This window comes from Pogona vitticeps, chromosome 1 (assembly GCF_051106095.1).
Source record: "Pogona vitticeps strain Pit_001003342236 chromosome 1, PviZW2.1, whole genome shotgun sequence".
NCBI lineage: Eukaryota > Metazoa > Chordata > Lepidosauria > Squamata > Agamidae > Pogona > Pogona vitticeps.
The window spans coordinates 279,292,108-279,313,331 of NC_135783.1; the positions used below are offsets into that span (position 1 = coordinate 279,292,108).

The following is a 21,224-nucleotide window of genomic DNA, read 5'->3' on the forward strand; positions in this document are numbered from 1 at the left end:
AGCTCAGTTATTTTTCTGAATTGAAGATAATTTTGCTGTTTTGAAATGTTATTTATCCTAGTTGATTATTATGTACTGGTCTCTTCCCACTTGCATCCACCTTGCATTTTAATGAATGAATTAATATTGGCATTTGTATTTTCTCCCTAATAGTGTTATGCTGTTATTAGCTGTTCACCTGTTTCTCTTTACCATGTTTGGCATGCTGCTATTTGCTCGAACAAAGGTAACTAATATGGACAATTAATTTCATGGTTAGCTTTTTAAGAGAAGTCATTATCTGAAATGTTGGCAAACGTAATTGTTTATCCTACCCTGTTCCTCCTCATTTTTAGAGCTGTTCCTTTCTCAAATGTGTTTAGGTATAACATTACACTAGAACTGGGTTGTTGGGTTTTTTTGTTTGTTTATCTTTTTTTCCTTGACAAATAGTTTTACTAATTCTTGTTTATACCACAGTCATACCACGTTTTCTTTTTGCGTGGCAGAACTGGAAGAGGCGAGGCTAAGCAATCTCAGTGAGGTTTCTCATTATTATATGTCCTAAACATCTTCATATTCATCCCAAGAATGCAGTTGCCTTTTGTGTGGCTAAGACAATAATTCTCTTTTAGGTGTGTACAATTTTGCCTGTGAGAGCTAATTTTACCCTAATGTAAAAGGTTGGTTGCTCATACTAGCAAAGCTTGCCCATAGACCTTTGCCTCGTTGTCTTCATGTAGGGAGCCAATGTTGTGAAAAGCATCTTGTGTAGGAAGGTACAAATGAATTGTGTGAGAGAGATTTACACATGTAAAAATCCTCCTGCATGATAATGTTTTGCATAGATCATTGCTTGAGTGAAACAGAAGTGGTGAAGTCACTACCACTTGAAAATGAGCATGTTGATTGCATCATCTCATAAAATGGAGACATCTGACTCAATTACATTCTTTTACTTGAATCTCTGTTCTCTTCTTGTGCTGCACTTTTTGCTTTCCTTATTTTGGTTCTCCTCCTGCATACTGAATAGGGATGTGTATTCAGAAGTGGCCTGCAAAATTACACCTCTTTGGACTGTTTCTGATATTTTCTGTGTCAAAGGATGGTTCTCTATGAAGCCACCAGAACCAACATTGGATCCTGTAGCAAGCCTCATTAATGTTATGTGCTTTGGGAGGAGGGAAGCTTTATTTCTAGAAACAGTATCTTTCACAGTTTAGTTTCTGTTAAAGTGTTGAGGGTGTAGGATTGAGCAAATGTGAGGTCTGCTTTCTACTCCTAGGGGAAGTTGTTCAAGAGATTCCTTAGTCATGCATTGGCAAAGGGATTGTGACTATTGCTTTTCTTGTTCTTTTGGTCTTGGGGGAGAGGGAGCACACATGCTTAAGATTTAAGAGGTTGCTGTTTGTTTGGTTCTTGATTGAGCTTGCTTTTGCTGGTTCTAATCTTCTTTAGTTCTCTTTGAATAGTGAGAAAGTAGATAATTGCTTGTGCAATTATAATATTTTGTTTTGTTTTAGGAGTACAATTAATTGTTATTAAAGGAACTTTCTGTTTCTGTGTGTCCATCTGTGATGCATGTTTGCGCATACCTGGGATATTTCTGATAACTTTATTTTATTTTTTACTATTTCTAGTCTTGTATGGATAGAGGTCTTGACTTATTTATTTATTTTATTTTATTTATTTTATTTATTTAATTTATATGCCGCCCACACTACCCAAGGGTCTCTGGGCGGCTTACAGCATTTAAAATACAATAAAGTTATGTAGCAATTAAAATACAATTAAAATATATATAAAATTGCCATCGGACCCACAGCTAATATTATTTCAGTTAAAAGCCTTCTGGAACAGGAAGGTTTTGACCTGGCGCCGAAATGTCATCAGTGTCGGTGCCAGACGAATCTCAGTAGGGAGGGCATTCCATAGTCTGGGGGCAGCTGCCGAAAAGGCCCTTTGTCTTACCTCCTTGAGGGACGGCTCTTTCAAAAGGGCCCCCTGGCTAGATCTTAACTGCCGGGTAGGCTCATATGGAAGGAGGCGGTCCTTCAGGTATCCAGGGCCCAAGCCGTTTAGGGCTTTATATGTCAAAACAAGCACTTTGAATTGGGCCCGGGCAGCAACTGGTAGCCAATGCAACTTATATAGAATCGGCTTGATATGTTCCCTGGCGGCCACACCACTCACCAGCCGCGCCGCTCGATTCTGGACCAGTTGCAGTCGCCGGACCGTCTTCAAAGGCAGCCCCACGTAAAGCGCATTGCAGTAATCTATACGGGATGTTACCAGTGCTTGTGTAACTGTCATGAGACTCCGCTCGTCCAGGTAGGGCCGTAGCTGGTATAGTTTCCGCAGCTGGAGGAAGGCGCCCCTGGCCACCGAGTCCACCTGGGCTTCTAGTGTTAGACTGGGGTCCAGGAGCACTCCCAAGCTGCGGACCCTGTCCCTTAGGGGGAGTGTAACCCCATTCAGGGCAGGGAGATGGCCCTCCAGCCTGTCTGGCGAAGCACCCACTAACAGCACTTCCGTCTTGTCTGGATTGAGTTTCAATTTATTGACCCTCATCCAGTCCATTATCAGGTCCAGACATGAGTTCAGCACAGAAACCGCCTCACCTGGATTGGTGGAAAACGAGAGGTAGAGCTGAGTGTCGTCAGCATATTGCTGACTTCTCAGCCCAAACCTCCTGATGACCTCTCCCAGCGGTTTCATGTAGATGTTAAACAGCATGGGGGACAGTATCGAGCCCTGAGGAACCCCATGACATGAATGCCATGGGGCAGAGCAACTGTCCCCCAGCACCACCCTCTGGACACGGTCAGCCAGGCAGGAGCGGAACCACCGTAAAACAGTGCCCCCAACTCCCAACCCAGCCAGCCTATCCAGAAGGACACCATGGTCGATGGTGTCGAAAGCCGCTGAGAGGTCCAGGAGTATCAACAGGGTCACACTCCCCCTGTCTCTCTCCCGGCAAAGGTCATCATACAGGGCGACCAAGGCAGTCTCTGTACCAAAACCCGGCCTGAAACCCGATTGAAATGGATCTAGAAAATCAGTTTCATCCAGCAGCGCCTGGAGTTGCCCAGCCACAACCCGCTCCAACACTTTGCCCAAATAAGGGAGGTTCGCTACTGGCCTGTAGTTAGCCACCAGCCTTGGGTCCAGGTTTGGCTTTTTAAGGAGTGGTCGAATTACCGCCTCTTTCAAGGTGGTAGGGACCACTCCCTCTCTCAAAGAGGTGTTCACGGCCTCCTGGACCCAGGTGCGAACCCCCCTGGCTGATCTTCTAATTAGCCAGGATGGGCAAGGGTCGAGCGGAGTTGTGGCAGAATGGACAGATCCAAGCACCCTGTCCACATCCTCAGGTCTCAACAATTGAAACTCATCCATTAATACCTGACCAAAGCACGGTGCGCTGGATACATCCTCTGACTCTGCAGTAACTGTGGAGTCCAACCCACTGCGAATCTGAGCGATTTTTTCCTCAAAATGGATGGCAAACTCATCACAATGAGCTGATGAGCAGTCCAGGACCTCCACCGGATTTCCCGGTTGAAGAAGATCCTGGACCACCCGAAACAGCTCAGCTGGACGACATTCTGAGGAAGCAATACGGCTGGAGAAATATTGCCGTTTCGCCAGCCGCATTGCCACAAAATAGGCCCGATAATGGGCTCTAAGTCGTGTTCGGTCGGACTCCCAGCGGGATTTCCTCCACCTGCGCTCCAGCCGTCTCCCCTCTCGCTTCATCGCCCGCAGTTCAGAAGTATACCGCGGGGCTGTCTGGGCTCGGCGAGCAGGGAGAGGGTGCTTAGGCGCAATCGTGTCAACAGCCCGGGTCATCTCCTTATTCCATAGGGTGACCTGAGCTTCGACAGGAGCGCCGACCATATCAGACGGATAATCCCCCAGAGCATTCAGGAATCCATCAGGATCCATTAGTCTCCGAGGGCGGATCATCTTAATAGATCCCCCACCCTTGCAGAGGGAAGAAGAAGCTAATAGACTAAACTTGACCAGGAAGTGGTCTGACCATGACAATGGGGTCACGACCAGCCCCTCCACATCCAAACCACCATCTTCCAGTCCCGTTGAGAAAACCAGGTCCAAGGTATCGCCCTTCTCATGCGTTGGGCCGATGACACATTGAGACAGCCCCATGGTTGTCATGGTGGCCATGAAGTCCTGAGCTGCCCCAGTCAAGGGAGCCTCGGCATGAATGTTGAGGTCCCCCAGCACCAACAGCCTGGGAGTCCTCAACACCAGGTCCGAGACTACCTCCGTCAGCTCAGGCAGGGAGACTGTTGGTACGCAGCAGGGTGGGCGGTACACCAACAGAATCCCTAACCTGTCTCGCGAGTCCAACACACAATACAGGCCCTCAAGACCTCCTCTCAAAGAGATAGGAAGCCTGGTCAAGGAGATAGAACTCCTATAGACTATAGCAACTCCCCCTCCCCAACCCTCTGAGCGACCTTGGTGCTGGACTGAGTACCCAGGCGGACACAGCTGGGAGAGGGGAACACCACCCTCCTCTCCCACCCAGGTCTCAGTAATGCATGCCAGGTCAGCCCCCTCATCCAGAATTACATCATGGATGAGGGCAGTTTTATTTTGTACTGACCTGGCGTTCATCAACAGCACCATGTGGCCCAAGGGTTTGCTGATATGGTCGCCTGATACCATCTGGTTGGGGGTAGAAGAGGGGATAGATGTAAGATATCTAACCTCTCTTCTCCTACGTGGGTATGTTCTACCCCCACCGCCATTCCTTCCCCTACCCAGCACCACCTCAATGGCTGCCCCCTCCAACGCCCTCTCCCCTTCCTGTTCCATTAGATCCGCTGTGGGTCTCTTCTTCATTGATGGCAATTAATAACAATTTAAAAACATTTAAAACATATATAAAATAAAACATTTCTAAAGCCCCTTCTCCCCCCCCCCCAAGTCATGTGGCTCATGTTGAGATGAATGAGGCAGCCTGGTGCAGCAGGGCCTGGTCTTGCAGACACAGAGGGGGCCAAGCAGCTCTCCTGGGAAAGAGAGCTGGCATCCAGCAGGGGCCCAACCACAGTCCACTGCTTCTCACCCAGTGGCTGTGGCCAGCCGATGGTCTCTGGCTTCCTCTGCACGCTGGTCTGGTCAGGTCCCAAAGGCAGCTCTGGCTAAAAGCTCTCTCTCTCCCTAGGCCAGGTGGCTGGTGTTGAAAGGAGAATGAGGCAGCCTGGAGCAGCAGGGCCTGGTCCTGCAGACACAGAGGGGGCTGAGCAGCTCTCTTGGGAAAGAGAGCTGGCATCCAGCAGGGGCCCAACCACAGTCCACTGCCTCTCACCCAGTGGCTGTGGCCGGCCGATGGTCCTTGGCTTCCTCTGCACGCTGGTCTGGTCAGGTCCCAAAGGCAGCTCCGGATAAAAGCTCTCTCCCTAGGCCAGGTGGCTGATGTTGAAAGGGGAATGAGGCAGCCTGGAGCAGCAGGGCCTGGTCTTGCAGACACAGAGGGGGCCAAGCAGCTCTCCTGGGAAAGAGAGCTGGCATCCAGCAGGGGCCCAACCACAGTCCACTGCCTCTCACCCAGTGGCTGTGGCCAGCCGATGGTCTCTGGCTTCCTCTGCACGCTGGTCTTATATCAAGTACCCGATTTGTTTCCCTCAGATCAGTCTTTTTCCCATTATGTCTTTCTGCATTGTACAAGCCTCCTAATCTTATTAATGTTTCAAGAGTCTTGCATGTATGCTTTCCTTAACATTAGGCAAACCCCATCACTGCACAAATACACCTATCTGTAGATCCTACAGTACAATATTTATATTTTATTTTGAACTCATTTCCTGTATCTCGTCATGGAGTTCTTTAGTGTGTATGTGTTTCTTATCATCATCAACATTATCATTCTAACAGAGAGGTTCTTAAACCCTTTACAGCACAAAATTCAATGGAATAGTTCTGAATATCAAACAAGCTATCACTCCACGGTGATAAAATACCACGTTGGCTTTCTTACCAATCTGCTATGAGCTCTGTATTTTGATGCCATCAATACATATTTGCCATGTGTTATATTTCTCTCTTATGTCTGAAGAAGTGGATTTTATCCACAAAAGCTAACATTAAAATATAAGTTAGTTTTTAAGGTGCCGCCACTTTTTTTTTAAAAAAATATTCTTTTATTTTAATTTTTATTTGGTTTTGCCTGTAATGCTTGTACGGACTAACATGTAAAGATTTCATTAGTTATGAGGCACTGCTGCCTCTACGTATCTACCTGCTCTCTTGCTGCCTCTACCTACCTACCTACCTGCTCTCTTGATGAAGGCACTTTGCTGACATGAGCAGTTAACTCACTTTTTGTCCGAGGTCCCATTCACTATCAGAGAGCCTATGCCATTGTAGCCAAGGATGTTGGTTGGTTCTCTAACCTTATATGTCTTCCTCTGCATTTGGCAGCTGTCATTCCTTCAAAGGGGGCAGCTGTTTTTCAGAACTGCCAAAATTTAAAAACATTACTGACAGTCAAAACAGCAAACTTTATGTTTGCGTAGCAGAAAGCCCCTGCATTGATCTGTCTGAAATTAGCAGGCATAATTCTCTCCCAAAGTCTTAACTAGGCAGGTAGGTTTTCGTTCATTCTAACGCCCAGGAAAAATAGCCTGGCTGTTCTTTTGATTTTCACCTGTAATCAAAACAACAGGGAGGCCTTTGAACTTCTGAATCTCAGTGTTAGTTTTCTAAATTCTGGATTAGACTATTTTTCAAGTCCCAAATTGGACTCTGAGCTGAATCTTGTGCTTGGTGTATACCTTTGATATTTGTACTCGGTCCTAATTCTTGTTAAGCATATTCAATCAGGAACTGACTACAGACTGGAAGTGAATCTGGATGAAATAGTTCCCCTAAATTTAGGAGGTAAAGTTTTGAATTACAGCTGGACAAGAAACTATTTAAGCTTTTCCCTTCTTCAGTCTCTCAATTCCAAACTTCTCCCCGATCATATACTGTCTTTTCCATCAAATTTAAAAAATACCTTTGTTTTCCAGACATAAATTTAGGGCCCTATAAAAGTAAAATTAAAGTTCTTTGCATTTCTAGAATTTTAGTATGTGAATTTTCCATTCAGCATTAATGACCTTAAAATAGTAATGTAAAATGAAATTGGTGCTAAATGTGAAATACAATGTTGAGTTGAAAATTCTACATCCAGTTTAATTGTATAAATTCAAGAGACTAGCTTAGACAAGGTCACATTTGGAAGATGCATAATGTTTGTAAGCGAATAGGATGCCTTTAAAGAAAAGGCCATCTAAAAATTATTACATATTTTATGTATTTTTATTTCATTATTTGCATTTAAATTATCTTTTTTAAACAGTTTCTTAAGTGGATAAAATCCTGTTCATACTGGTGTAATGAGTTATGCTGGCATGAATGTGCTGGGTTCTATGCCCATCAACAAGTAATTATACTCTTCAGTTGTGCAGTTGGCTGCAGGACCAATTGTGCAGTGTGCCAGCAGAAGTTTGTGGATAGCACTTCTGGCGTTGGTCCAATTGCAGTGACCAGAAACTTTGAGCTGTGTGTGTGTAGTTGTGCAACAGGATTTTAGCCACTGTTTCCAAGATCATGCTACTGCCTTTGTGTATATGCAAACAGTAGTTGGTTCTTGTCTACTTCCCGTAATCAAACAGTTTCTTATGCAGTTTCTAGTCTGCCTGAAGTAATTGCAGTAAAACTAAGAAATAGTTCTTTCTATTCTCAAAGGCTTTCATGGCCGGGATCTGATGGTTGTTGTAGGTTTTTTGGGCTGTTTGGCTGTGTTCTAGAGGTTTTTTCTTCTTAACGTTTCACCAGTCTCTGTTTCACCAGTCTTCTCAACATGCCGGCCACAGAGACTGGCGAAACATTAGGAAGAAAAACCTCCAGAACACGGCCAAACAGCCCGAAAAACCTACAATAATCAAATAGTTCTTTGGCTTGGCTTTTTCTACCCGATAGGCTCAGTTGTTTGCTTATGCATGTGTATGTGTTGTCATGTGTACTCAGATTAGACAGCAATGTGATGCTTGTGACTCTGTGTGGTTCTTCCGTTATTTTTTGTTGTTGTTGTTGTTGTTCACTATTGCTTTGCTAATGCCTCAGATCTTTGTGACTAGGATGCACAACAGGACAAGGAATGGCAAGGGTATTTCCATAGCTTGCCAGATTCATTGACTTCGCTTCTGGTTCTGCTGACAACTGCAAATAATCCAGACGGTAAGCATAATTTCCCAAGGTCTCCTTTGTTTTTTTTTATAATGGATAGAAGACAAATATGAATAGACCCCATTCTTCAGTTTGTGGGATAAGCACAGAGGCTTACATATTTTGGGGATTGTCTCTTTGCAAAAGTGCATATATATTGCATCCGTTTTACTATACAGTTATTGTTGAAGACAGGGGGAGAGGCCCACTCCTTTTTTACAGTCCACTCTGATTGTCTTTAAATGTCTCCTGTAGAGCATGGACAGATATACAGTATCTATGAACTTAATGTTCGGGAGATGTCTGAGACAGGCTTTGCTCCTGCTTGCACTATATCACTATAAAGATACAAGTATGGCTTGTAGAGTGGATTCTTACTGCCTCTTACATGCTTTAGAAAATAGCGGTCTGTGATTTTGCCCTTCCTTGATGTCTCAGCCATGCCTGTCCTATTTTGTGATATTTTTGTGGGAGGGGGGAGACACAATACTGACCCTTTTCTCGGAGCAGGAACAATGATGTCATCTGCCAGAACTTCAGGGTAATTGACAGGTCACCCTTGCTCTGGCAAGTGAATAATACAATGAAGAGGCTTTGACATTTTCTATTGATATGTTAGCTTATGTTGTATGTTAGCATATAGGAGATCAAGGAATGAGGAAAAATAATCAAGCAGAGACCAGATACTTCTTTCTTTTTATTTGATAGTTACCTCATGCTACCAACAGGAATGATAACACTGGGTTGCAGGATTGGTTGTACTTCTGACTGAAAGATGAAATATTTTGCTTAAAATACAGAAGTATGTAGAACTGGCTTTTTGCTTCATCAGACTAAGGAATTATGCATAGGATTGTGCTTGGCAAACTTAATTATGAGACTTGTTTAAATCACTAGTTTGTTTATATGAGTTTTCCTTGTCTGTGTCTTATACATGCATTTTTCATGCTAGGGTAAATTCTTCTGAATACAAGTAGAAAAACTGATACATAGATAGATGGACAGAGTCTGGCTTTATGAGTGACTGTATTTTAAAAGAAGTACAGCACTGGCTTGCCTGTTGTTTTACCAAATTTTTAAAACACTGTAGAACACTGTGTGGTTGACACAGAATCTAACCAATCAGTACTGTGTCATTCTAGTTCAATGGTTCCCAACTTTGGGTAACCCAGATGTTCTTAGACTGCGATTCCCAGAAGCCTTCATCACTAACTGTGCTGTTCAAGAATACCTGGGTTAGCCAAGGTTGGGATCTATGGGTCTAGGTTACAGCAAAATCACAAAATAAAATTTCACTAAATCTAAACAGTAAGCAGTAAGGCTTTATATATGTCATACTCAGCAAAGAGACACCTCCAAATAACCATAACTGTGGAAGATATGTACATATGCTTTTTCCTTTCTGGATGTTGCATGTGCATTATTACTGTCAGCCACAACATTTCTAAACTGCGCTTTTTTTAATGTTGTATAGTGATGATTCCTGCCTATTCCAAGAACCGAGCCTATTGCATCTTCTTTATTTTCTTCACAGTGATAGGTAAGTCTGCTTGAATAAATGGTAAGCTCTTATGCAACCCATCTGTTGTGAACTTCTGTGCACTTACACATTCCATATTAAGAACTGAAAATAAGCATAGAGTTTTTATAAAATATTCATTAAATCTGGGAGGTTTATGAAGGTGAGACTGATGTTCTCTGAAGAAGATGTAGCGTACATCTCACAGAACACATCATTTTCTGACCACTGTTGTAGCCAAGATTCACTCCAGTGAGGCTACTGTGTCAGGCAGGGAGAACTGCAATATGCCTTTCCAGCTCTTTCAGTCAGGGAAGAAAACACTGCTGGGGTCCTTGGTTGAGTCAGATGTTTTATCTAACTTTTCAAGCTGTGAGGACCTCCAGGAAATTTGTGAGAAGAAGATTGAAAGGGAATGAGGCAGCTGAAGTGAGCTTCCCCCACTGGAGAGGGGAAGATTAGGAATAGAAGATCATGGCACAGTGTCTAATATGACAGACGCAAGGGACAGAAAAATGTATTGTGGAGTTAGATATCTGTAAAAAGACAGAGAATGCATTTCCCTGGAGTTGGAAGTCTGATTGCAAATAAGTGGGGTTACAATTTCTTGTACTGGTGCTTGCTCCTGCCTGTCTTTAATAGAAAGATTGTTCTGTCGTTGTTAGCTTATGTTAAAGCTTTGTTCCCTGCTGTGAAGAATCTCACCCTCTATTTCTTTAGATTAGGTAACTGCTAAAGACACAGCCCTAAGCAAGCTATTTCCTCTAATCAGCTGGCAATCTAGCAGTAAGGTGAAAAGTCAGATTGGTGTCTAATGCCGTTTCAGAGCAAAAATAGTAGTGCAATCTTTTTAGACATTTCATTAACCGTAAATTTGAAAAAAAGAAAAAAAAGAAAAAAGAAGCCGTCATTTGACTACCTCTCTGATGCTCCCCCCATTAATGCTTCCCCCATTAATTTATTCTGTTCTATATTCTGTCCTCAATTGCAGCTGAGAACAGAAAAGATCCTGTGGGCCCCTGAAAATGAACCAGATTAAAATTCATTGCATTCATATTCATATTTTTTCTAAACAAGTCTTAGAAATACAGGGTTGGATCCTGACTAAGCTGAACTTGGGTGCCATTGAAATTAAGGCAAAAAATTACCTCACTTGTAAGTAACCCAAGTGTAACCCAAGTTCAATTCAGGATGTAATCCTAGCTAGTCAAGATGGCTGGCAAGGTCTCTTCAGACTGAAGAAGCTACTTGGATGAGTAGTGAATATTTTCAGCTTAACGAGAAAGAAGTCCACTTGTCATGATTCAACTTGCAGTTAATGAAGTTTTGTTTTTCTTGCAGGAAACTTATTTCTGATGAACTTGCTTACAGCAATAATATACAATCAGTTTCGTGGGTATCTCCTGGTGAGTAAAACCTAACAAATGTTCTAGCATGCTTGTGGAAATCAATGTAGACAGTGTGTCTAAGGGCTCAGGGGTACCACTTGTCTATTATCCTGTTGCCCTTCCAGGTTACTTAAATCAGCCAGCACAGGATTGGCCATATGGCTAAGGAAACTAATGCATGCCATTTTACAAAAGGGAAGTTTCTGCCTTGCAAAGGACCTTTCTGTAAAAAAACCAACCTTCCATTTTCCCAGCAGATTTGCAAAGCTGTATAGCAATCTCAGTCATATCTTTTTTCTACTCAGGTGACTGAAAATGTTGTGGCCCTTCAATTCTAGATGAATTTGGAAGATATTGATTATGTATCGGGGGTTTGGCCAAGATATGCGGCAGAGCTGACTTTGGTTACCATAGTGGATGATTTATTTAGGGACTTAGATGGGGAGGCAGTGAAGAACTAGTGAAGAAGACTTGGTGGCTCTTGGCCACAGTATCCTTCTAGACTTCTTGGTGTGCTTGGTCATTGGGAGTGTTTTATTGCAGTTGTTTTGATCTTGTCATTTTAAGTGCAGAAGGTGGTTTTGAGGGACATCTGTGTTGGCCCTGTGTTCTGCTCTAGATTTTGGCCTGTATTCCACAAGATGATTATCATATCTACTATTGTGGGCAAGAATCCCGTAGAAGGAATGGAGTAGCCCTCATAGTCAACAAAAGAGTGGGAAAAGCTGTAATGGGATACAATCTCAAAAATGATAGAATGATGTCAATACGAATCCAAGGCAGACCATTCAACATCACAATAATCCAAGTTTATGCACCAACCAGCATTGCTGAGGAGACTGAAATTGAACAATTCTATGAAGATTTACAACACCTTCTAGAACTGACACCAAAGAAAGATGTTCTTCTCATTCTAGGGGACTGGAATGCTAAAGTAGGGAGCCAAGAGATAAAAGGAACAACAGGGAAGTTTGGCCTTGGAGTTCAGAACGAAGCAGGACAAAGGCTAATAGAGTTTTGTCAAGAGAATAAGCTGGTCATCACAAACACTCTTTTCCAACAACACAAGAGGCGACTCTATACATGGAAATCACCAGATGGGCAATATCGAAATCAGATTGATTATATTCTCTGCAGCCAAAGATGGAGAAGCTCTATACAGTCAGCAAAAACAAGACCTGGAGCTGACTGCGGTTCTGATCATCAGCTTCTCATAGCAAAATTCAAGCTTAGACTGAAGAGATTAGGAAAAACCACTGGGCCACTCAGGTATAATCTAAACCAAATCCCTTATGAATACACAGTGGAAGTAAAGAACAGATTTAAGGAACTAGATTTGGTGGACAGAGTGCCTGAAGAACTTTGGATAGAGGCTCGTGACATTGTCCAGGAGGCAGGAACGAAAACCATCCCAAAGAAAAGGAAATGCAAGAAAGCAAAGTGGCTGTCCAACGAGGCCTTAGAAATAGCAGAGAGGAGAAGGGAAGCAAAATGCAAGGGAGATAGGGAAAGTTACAGAAACTTGAATGCAGACTTCCAAAGAATAGCAAGGAGAGAAAAGAGGGCCTTCTTAAATGAACAATGCAAAGAAATAGAGGAAGATAACAGAAAAGGAAAGACCAGAGATCTGTTCAGGAAAATTGGACATATTAGAGGAACATTTTGCGCAAAGATGAACATGATAAAAGACAAAAATGGGAGGGACCTAATAGAAGCAGAAGACGTCAAGAAGAGGTGGCAAGAATACACAGAGGAATTATATCAGAAAGATTTGGATATCCCGGACAACCCAGACAATGTAGTTGCTGACCTTGAGCCAGACATCCTGGAGAGCGAAGTCAAGTGGGCCTTAGAAAGCCTGGCTAACAACAAGGCCAGTGGAGGTGATGGCATTCCAGTTGAACTATTTAAAATCTTGAAAGATGATGCTGTTAAGGTGCTACATTCAATATGCCAGCAAGTTTGGAAAACTCAACAGTGGCCAGAGGATTAGAAAAGATCAGTCTACATCCCAATCCCAAAGAAAGGCAGTGCCAAAGAATGCTCCAACTACCGTACAATTGCACTCATTTCACACGCTAGCAAGGTTATGCTCAAAATCCTACAAGGTAGGCTTCAGCAGTATGTGGACCGAAAACTCCCAGAAGTACAAGCTGGATTCCGAAGAGGCAGAGGAACTCGAGACCAAATTGCTAACTTGCGCTGGATTATGGAGAAAGCCAGAGAGTTCCAGAAAAATATCTACTTCTGCTTCATTGACTATGCGAAAGCCTTTGACTGTGTGGACCACAGCAAACTATGGCAAGTTCTTAAAGAAATGGGAGTGCCTGACCACCCTATCCATCTCCTGAGAAACCTATATGTGGGACAGGAAGCAACAGTTAGAACTGGTCATGGAACAACTGAGTGGTTCAAAATTGGGAAAGGAGTACGGCAAGGCTCTATATTGTCCCCCAGCTTATTTAACTTATATGCAGAATACATCATGCGGAAGGCTGGACTGGAAGAAACCCAAGCCGGAATTAAGATTGCCGGAAGAAATATCAACAACCTCCGATATGCAGATGATACCACTCTGATGGCAGAAAGTGAGGAGGAATTAAAGAACCTTGTAATGAGAGTGAAAGAGGAGAGTGCAAAAAACGGTCTGAAACTCAACATCAAAAAAACTAAGATCATGGCCACTGGTCCCATCACCTCCTGGGAAATAGAAGGGGAAGATATGGAGGCAGTGTCAAATTTTATCTTCCTGGGCTCCATGATCACTGCAGATGGAGACAGCAGCCCTGAAATTAAAAGGCGCCTTCTTCTTGGGAGGAAAGCGATGACAAATCTGGACAGCATCTTGAAAAGCAGAGACATCACCTTGCCAACAAAAGTCCAAATAGTCAAAGCTATGGTTTTTCCTGTCGTGATGTATGGAAGTGAGAGCTGGACCATAAAGAAAGCAGACCGCCGAAGAATTGATGCCTTTGAATTGTGGTGCTGGAGGAGGCTCTTGAGAATCCCCTGGACTGCAAGGAGAACAAACCTATCAGTTCTAAAGGAAATCAACCCTGAGTGCTCACTGGAAGGACAGATCCTGAAGCTGAGGCTCCAGTACTTTGGCCATCTAATGAGAAGAAAAGACTCCCTGGAAAAGACCCTTATGTTGGGAAAGTGTGATGGCAAGAGAAGAAGGGGACGACCGAGGATGAGCTGGCTGGACAGTGTCTGCGAAGCAACCAACATGAACCTGACACAACTCCGGGAGGCAGTAGAAGACAGGAGGGCCTGGCGTGCTCTGGTCCATGGGGTCACGAAGAGTCGGACACGACTAAACGACTAAACACACACATTCCACAAGAAACCAGCAGGGAGAGGTCATCTAGAGCTTTGGACATTAGTGGAGCCAGATTTATCAATATGCTGTTGTTAGTCAGTTCTCTAAGGTCTGGATAATCTCTCATAGCAGTGTATTCTTGAAGGTAAGTATACTTGTTGTGGAAAGTGATGATCATAACCCTTGCTGAGAGTGATGGCTGAGAGCAAGTGTCCCAGGTGTGTGTGTGTGTTTAGTCGTTTAGTCGTGTCCGACTCTTCGTGACCCCATGGACCAGAGCACGCCAGGCCCTCCTGTCTTCTACTGCCTCCCGGAGTTGTGTCAGGTTCATGTTGGTTGCTTTGCAGACACTGTCCAGCCATCTCATCCTCAGTCGTCCCCTTCTCCTCTTGCCGTCACACCTTCCTAACATCAGGGTTTTTTCCAAGGACTCTTTTCTTCTCATGAGATGGCCAAAGTACTGGAGCCTCAGCTTCAGGATCTGTCCTTCCAGTGAGCACTCAGGGTTGATTTCCTTTAGAACTGATAGGTTTGTTCTCCTTGCAGTCCAGGGGATTCTCAAGAGCCTCCTCCAGCACCACAATTCAAAGGCATCAATTCTTCGGCGGTCTGCTTTCTTTATGGTCCAGCTCTCACTTCCATACATCACGACAGGAAAAACCATAGCTTTGACTATTTGGACTTTTGTTGGCAAGGTGATGTCTCTGCTTTTCAGGATGCTGTCAAGATTTGTCATCGCTTTCCTCCCAAGAAGAAGGCGTCTTTTAATTTCAGGGCTGCTGTCTCCATCTGCAGTGATCATGGAGCCCAGGAAGATAAAATTTGACACTGCCTCCATATCTTCCCCTTCTATTTCCCAGGAGGTGATGGGACCAGTGGCCATGATCTTAGTTTTTTTGATGTTGAGTTTCAGACCGTTTTTTGCACTCTCCTCTTTCACTCTCATTACAAGGTTCTTTAATTCCTCCTCACTTTCTGCCATCAGAGTGGTATCATCTGCATATCGGAGGTTGTTGATATTTCTTCCGGCAATCTTAATTCCGGCTTGGGTTTCTTCCAGTCCAGCCTTCCGCATGATGTATTCTGCATATAAGTTAAATAAGCTGGGGGACAATATACAGCCTTGCCGTACTCCTTTCCCAATTTTGAACCACTCAGTTGTTCCATATCCAGTTCTAACTGTTGCTTCCTGTCCCACATATAGGTTTCTCAGGAGACAGATAAAGTGGTCAGGCACTCCCATTTCTTTAAGAACTTGCCATAGTTTGCTGTGGTCCACACAGTCAAAGGCTTTCGCATAGTCAATGAAGCAGAAGTAGATATTTTTCTGGAACTCTCTGGCTTTCTCCATAATCCAGCGCAAGTTAGCAATTTGGTCTCGAGTTCCTCTGCCTCTTCGGAATCCAGCTTGTACTTCTGGGAGTTCTCGGTCCACATACTGCTGAAGCCTACCTTGGAGGATTTTGAGCATAACCTTGCTAGCGTGTGAAATGAGTGCAATTGTACGGTAGTTGGAGCATTCTTTGGCACTGCCTTTCTTTGGGATTGGGATGTAGACTGATCTTTTCTAATCCTCTGGCCACTGTTGAGTTTTCCAAACTTGCTGGCATATTGAATGTAGCACCTTAACAGCATCATCTTTCAAGATTTTAAATAGTTCAACTGGAATGCCATCACCTCCACTGGCCTTGTTGTTAGCCAGGCTTTCTAAGGCCCACTTGACTTCGCTCTCCAGGATGTCTGGCTCAAGGTCAGCAACTACATTGTCTGGGTTGTCCGGGATATCCAAATCTTTCTGATATAATTCCTCTGTGTATTCTTGCCACCTCTTCTTGACGTCTTCTGCTTCTGTTAGGTCCCTCCCATTTTTGTCTTTTATCATGTTCATCTTTGCGCAAAATGTTCCTCTAATATGTCCAATTTTCCTGAACAGATCTCTGGTCTTTCCTTTTCTGTTACCTTCCTCTATTTCTTTGCATTGTTCATTTAAGAAGGTCCTCTTGTCTCTCCTTGCTATTCTTTGGAAGTCTGCATTCAATTTTCTGTAACTTTCCCTATCTCCCTTGCATTTTGCTTCCCTTCTCCTCTCTGCTATTTCTAAGGCCTCGTTGGACAGCCACTTTGCTTTCTTGCATTTCCTTTTCTTTGGGATGGTTTTTGTTGCTGCCTTCTGGACAATGTCATGAGCCTCTATCCAAAGTTCTTCAGGCACTCTGTCCACCAAATCTAGTTCCTTAAATCTGTTCTTTACTTCCACTGTATATTCATAAGGGATTTGGTTTAGATTATACCTGAGTGGCCCAGTGGTTTTTCCTACTCTCTTCAGTCTAAGCTTGAATTTTGCTATGAGAAGCTGATGATCAGAACCGCAGTCAGCTCCAGGTTTTGTTTTTGCTGACTATCGAGCTTCTCCATCTTTGGCTGCAGAGAATATAATCAATCTGATTTCGATATTGCCCATCTGGTGATTTCCATGTATAGAGTCGCCTCTTGTGTTGTTGGAAAAGAGTGTTTGTGATGACCAGCTTATTCTCTTGACAAAACTCTATTAGCCTTTGTCCTGCTTCGTTCTGAACTCCAAGGCCAAACTTCCCTGTTGTTCCTTTTATCTCTTGGCTCCCTACTTTAGCATTCCAGTCCCCTAGAATGAGAAGAACATCTTTCTTTGGTGTCAGTTCTAGAAGGTGTTGTAAATCTTCATAGAATTGTTCAATTTCAATCTCCTCAGCAATGCTGGTTGGTGCATAAACTTGGATTATTGTGATGTTGAATGGTCTGCCTTGGATTCGTATTGACATCATTCTATCATTTTTGAGATTGTATCCCATTACAGCTTTCCCCACTCTTTTGCTGACTATGAGGGCTACTCCATTCCTTCTACGGGATTCTTGCCCACAGTAGTAGATATGATAATCATCTGAGCTGAATTCGCCCATTCCTGTCCATTTTAGTTCACTGATGCCCAGGATGTCGATGTTTATTCTTGCCATCTCCTGTTTGACCACCTCCAGCTTCCCAAGGTTCATAGATCTTACATTCCAGGTTCCTATGCAGTATTTTTCTTTACAGCATTGGACTTTCCTTTCACTTCCAGGCACGTCCACAGCTGAGCGTCCTTTCGGCTTTGGCCCAACCACTTCATTAGCTCTGGAGCTAAATGTACTTGTCCTCCACTCTTCCCCAGTAGCATGTTGGACGCCTTCCGACCTGAGGGGGCAATCTTCCAGCGTCATATCTTTTAGCCTTTTGTTTCTGATCATGGGGCGTTCTTGGCAAAGATACTGGAGTGGCTTGCCATTTCCTACTCCAGGTGGATTGCGTTTAGTCGGAACTCTCCACTATGTCCTGTCTGTCTTGGGTGTCCCTGCACGGCATAGCCCATAGCTTCTCTGAGTTACTCAAGCCCTTTCGCCACGACAAGGCAGCAATCCATGAAGGAGAGTGTCCCCGGAGTATTGAGTATTAAAGTAATCTTTGTTTAGAAATCAGAAGTGCCTCTAACAATTGGCTTTGGAATAGCTGTCTATTTGTCTGCAATGGGAGAATCAAGGCTTTCTATCAGTATGGCTAAGGACACTAGCTATGCTTTTTTGTGTCATGGGTCCAAAGTGTGGCATTTGTCAGCAACAAATAAGTGGCTATAAATGTCTTTCCATAGCAGAATCTCCAAGTACAGCTTCTTTTAAAACAGATCTCCTTTTTCAGCTTTTTAACATTTTTTTTACTGCACACTCCAGTATAAAATATTCTTTATAGTTCCGTTGTTTTATATGGGGAGCCTTTGTACTATGTCTTTTTCAGGGATGTTTTTTCTTTGTCTTCAGAAATCTGTTCAGTCCTCACTTTTCCGGAGACGCTTAGGGATTCGAGCTGCATTTGAAGTTCTTTGCTATATGAAAGAGACATCTATGAATAAAAATATGTAAGTAGAAGACACCTTAAATAACTCTTGTTCTATCACTGTTCTGTAGGTCACATAACTCTGGTGAGGAAAGAAGAGGCAGAAGGCGAACAGTTCTTACTCATGTATTCTGCTTTTGTTTACATAGCTTGCGTGTCCAGTCTGAGACCTTAGTTCAAGTACTCCAGAAAGTAAAAATGGACCCCTGTTGCAAAGAAACAATCATTGGGGTAGGAATCATACATAGATGTTGCCTTTAGCTGTGTTGTCTTGACTGATACATGAAATGTTTGCATTAACTCCACGTATCTGTTCTTTACACAGAAACTTGAGTCGTATCCTCCTGGAGGGTTATCAGCTGCTCAGTTTCAGATACTTTTTGATGAGCTTGACAAACATAAAGTTAAAGAGGTCTGTACCTAGTTATTATTCAGGTAGCACTTATATGTATGTGAGTGGTAGATAAGTCAGCCTGTGCCAGCACAGAGTTGTATGATCAATGTGCAGTAGGAGCAAGTCTGAAGTTTGTTTGACACCCCCTTCCCTCACCTGAGATATGTAGAATCCACTTTCTTTCTAAACCATAGCTAAATCATGTTGTCGGGGTAATGTGATGTATGGAAAATCACAGATGTGCCTTGGTTGAAGTGACATTATCTATAAGGCTCACACTTCTCTCCCCTTGCACTGCTTCAGTTAATGTATTTCTGAAAAGGTAACCCTAACCCAGACCTGGGCAAAATGTGGCCCTCCAGATGTTGCTGAACTGCAACTCCCAGAAATCCTAGCCCACACAGCCAATAGTGAGGAGTGTTGAGATTTGCAGTTCAGCAACATCTGGAGGGCCACATTTTGCCCAGGTCTGCCCTAACCCTAGCCCTTTAACCTATCAAAATGCTGATACTCTCATCTACTCCATTGGTTAGGTCAGATAGGCTGATGAGAACCCTGATGTAAAGAAAACAGGAATTTACAATAACACAGAAGATTATTTGATTGTGTCCCCACCTTTTTCCCCTCTCTTCACTGCATGTTGCAAAATTAATCTTGTCACCTATTGTGAATATTCATAACTACTTATCATAATAAGGGTGAACGCTACATCTATAAATATACGAGCTCTAGTTATGGTGATGTCTAACTGAGAGTTATTCAAGTAGGCATTGTTAATGACCTGTAGCATAGGTAAAGTTCACAGGAATACTTACAATATTTCTCTGTTACATTATGTAATTTTGTTCGTTTATAATAAAGTTGGTTTTCAGTTTCTGTTCCTTCCTGTGTTTCCTGGATGTCAAGTTTATTTTGCATTTAGTTTTCTGTTCCTTTTTTATTATTACTGAGCCAGAGCATATAAAACAAATTTGGCTTATCACTTTTAAATTGTTTTAAATACCAGGTGTAACGTTCAGCCCTACCCTCACCTGTCCGTCACAGCTGGGCAGTGGAACAGCAGCCAATGAGGGGACGGAAGGTGGTGCTAAAGGGGGAGGAGCTGGGATATAAAGGGGTGTATGAAGTTTGAGAGATAGATAGAGTTAGAGAGTGAGTGAGATCTGGAGAGCTTGTTTAGAGGCCTGCGTGCCTGAGTGTCAGTGAGGGAATGTCTATGTGGTTGATTTAAAATAAGACAGTGATTTACAAAGTGATTATCTTTTGGTGATTCTCATATTTTATTTTTGTAATCAATAAACCAAGTTTTATTTTTGAAAGAAACCCTTGTCCTTTTTATTTAAAGGAAAGGTTGGTGGCAGCAAGAGTGTTTAGTGGCGTGGTGCGAATTCTGAGAGGCCTGAGTAGGAGGTGACCTCAGAGTGGCTCAGCCACGTTACACCAGGAAACTGCTACCCCAAAATGCTTAGAAGAATGTTATATAATTATGGCTTCAGAGAATGTTAAGCAAAAAATTAAAAATAGAATATCGTTGTCACTTATCCTAAGGAGGGTTGGGTGGTATCTATCATATGTTTTGAATTATAATTTTAATAAGTCCCTGCAAGGATAGTCAAAGATCAGTAGAAGAAAGAATTGCAATCCCAAACATTGTACAGGCTCTAGGATGTCTACCATTAGTCTAGGGAGATTTTGAAACCATTCCAGATATTTTTGGCAGTTGTTTAATGACTAACAATACTGCATATTGTTGTACATCAAAGCCTATTTTTCATACTTTGGAGAAAAACACAAGTTTATGCTCCAATAATATTGTAATCTGGTGCTTTCCATATGCATTGGACTATAGTTGCTGTCATCCCCAGTTAACACAGCCAAAGGAGATGCTCTCTGGGGTCAAAGGGATTTGTAGTGCCTGGAGAATGCCAGGTTGGCGAAGGATGGGATATTATCACTAGAACAATGTATTTCTGTGCTCAAACATTGTCAGTGACAGTTGAACTTTATAGGGACGCGCCTGCATTGGCTCTGCCCAGTCTATCCCAGAATGCCCCATGGAAACATGGAAAATTTGAAGAGAGAAGTTGTGACTCTATTCAGGGTTTTGAATGCTCAAAACTGTTCCCAATGGCAGTAATTAGTGGTACAATTCTGCTAAATTTGTCTGAAAAGAGACTATATGTTTGCACAGAACTGTAATGTTGCTGTTGTGTTGCCTCAGTGATGCTTATTCTAAGTTAATATTCTTGTGTCCTCCATTGGAGAGCTATCTTGTTAAAGACATTGTGAAGCAAGAGGTTGTGTTGACAGGGCATTTATCTGTGTTCTTTTTAGAGGCCTCCCATGCCAGATTATCAGTCACCTTTTCTACAGAGAGTTCAGCTTCTCTTCAGTCATCGTTACTTTGGGTATTTAGGAAATGCTGTGGCTCTAGCAAACATTTTCTCTGTATGTGTAAGTATGCAATATTTCAATACCTTT

The 21,224-nt window shown here is 43.0% G+C and overlaps 1 protein-coding gene across 3 annotated transcripts in view; it reads left to right on the top strand.

Annotated features, from left to right (window-relative positions):
- TPCN2 (two pore segment channel 2) overlaps positions 1-21,224 on the top strand; it is a 49,959-nt gene that overhangs the window by 13,733 nt on the left and 15,002 nt on the right. For all 3 annotated transcript variants that reach the window (XM_072985908.2, XM_072985909.2, XM_072985910.2), the window contains 8 exons: positions 154-226; positions 8,133-8,232; positions 9,695-9,760; positions 11,081-11,145; positions 18,274-18,371; positions 18,499-18,580; positions 18,675-18,761; positions 21,078-21,197. In XM_072985908.2, the coding sequence (XP_072842009.2) occupies positions 154-226; positions 8,133-8,232; positions 9,695-9,760; positions 11,081-11,145; positions 18,274-18,371; positions 18,499-18,580; positions 18,675-18,761; positions 21,078-21,197 (691 nt within the window). The remainder of the gene's footprint in view (positions 1-153; positions 227-8,132; positions 8,233-9,694; positions 9,761-11,080; positions 11,146-18,273; positions 18,372-18,498; positions 18,581-18,674; positions 18,762-21,077; positions 21,198-21,224) is intronic.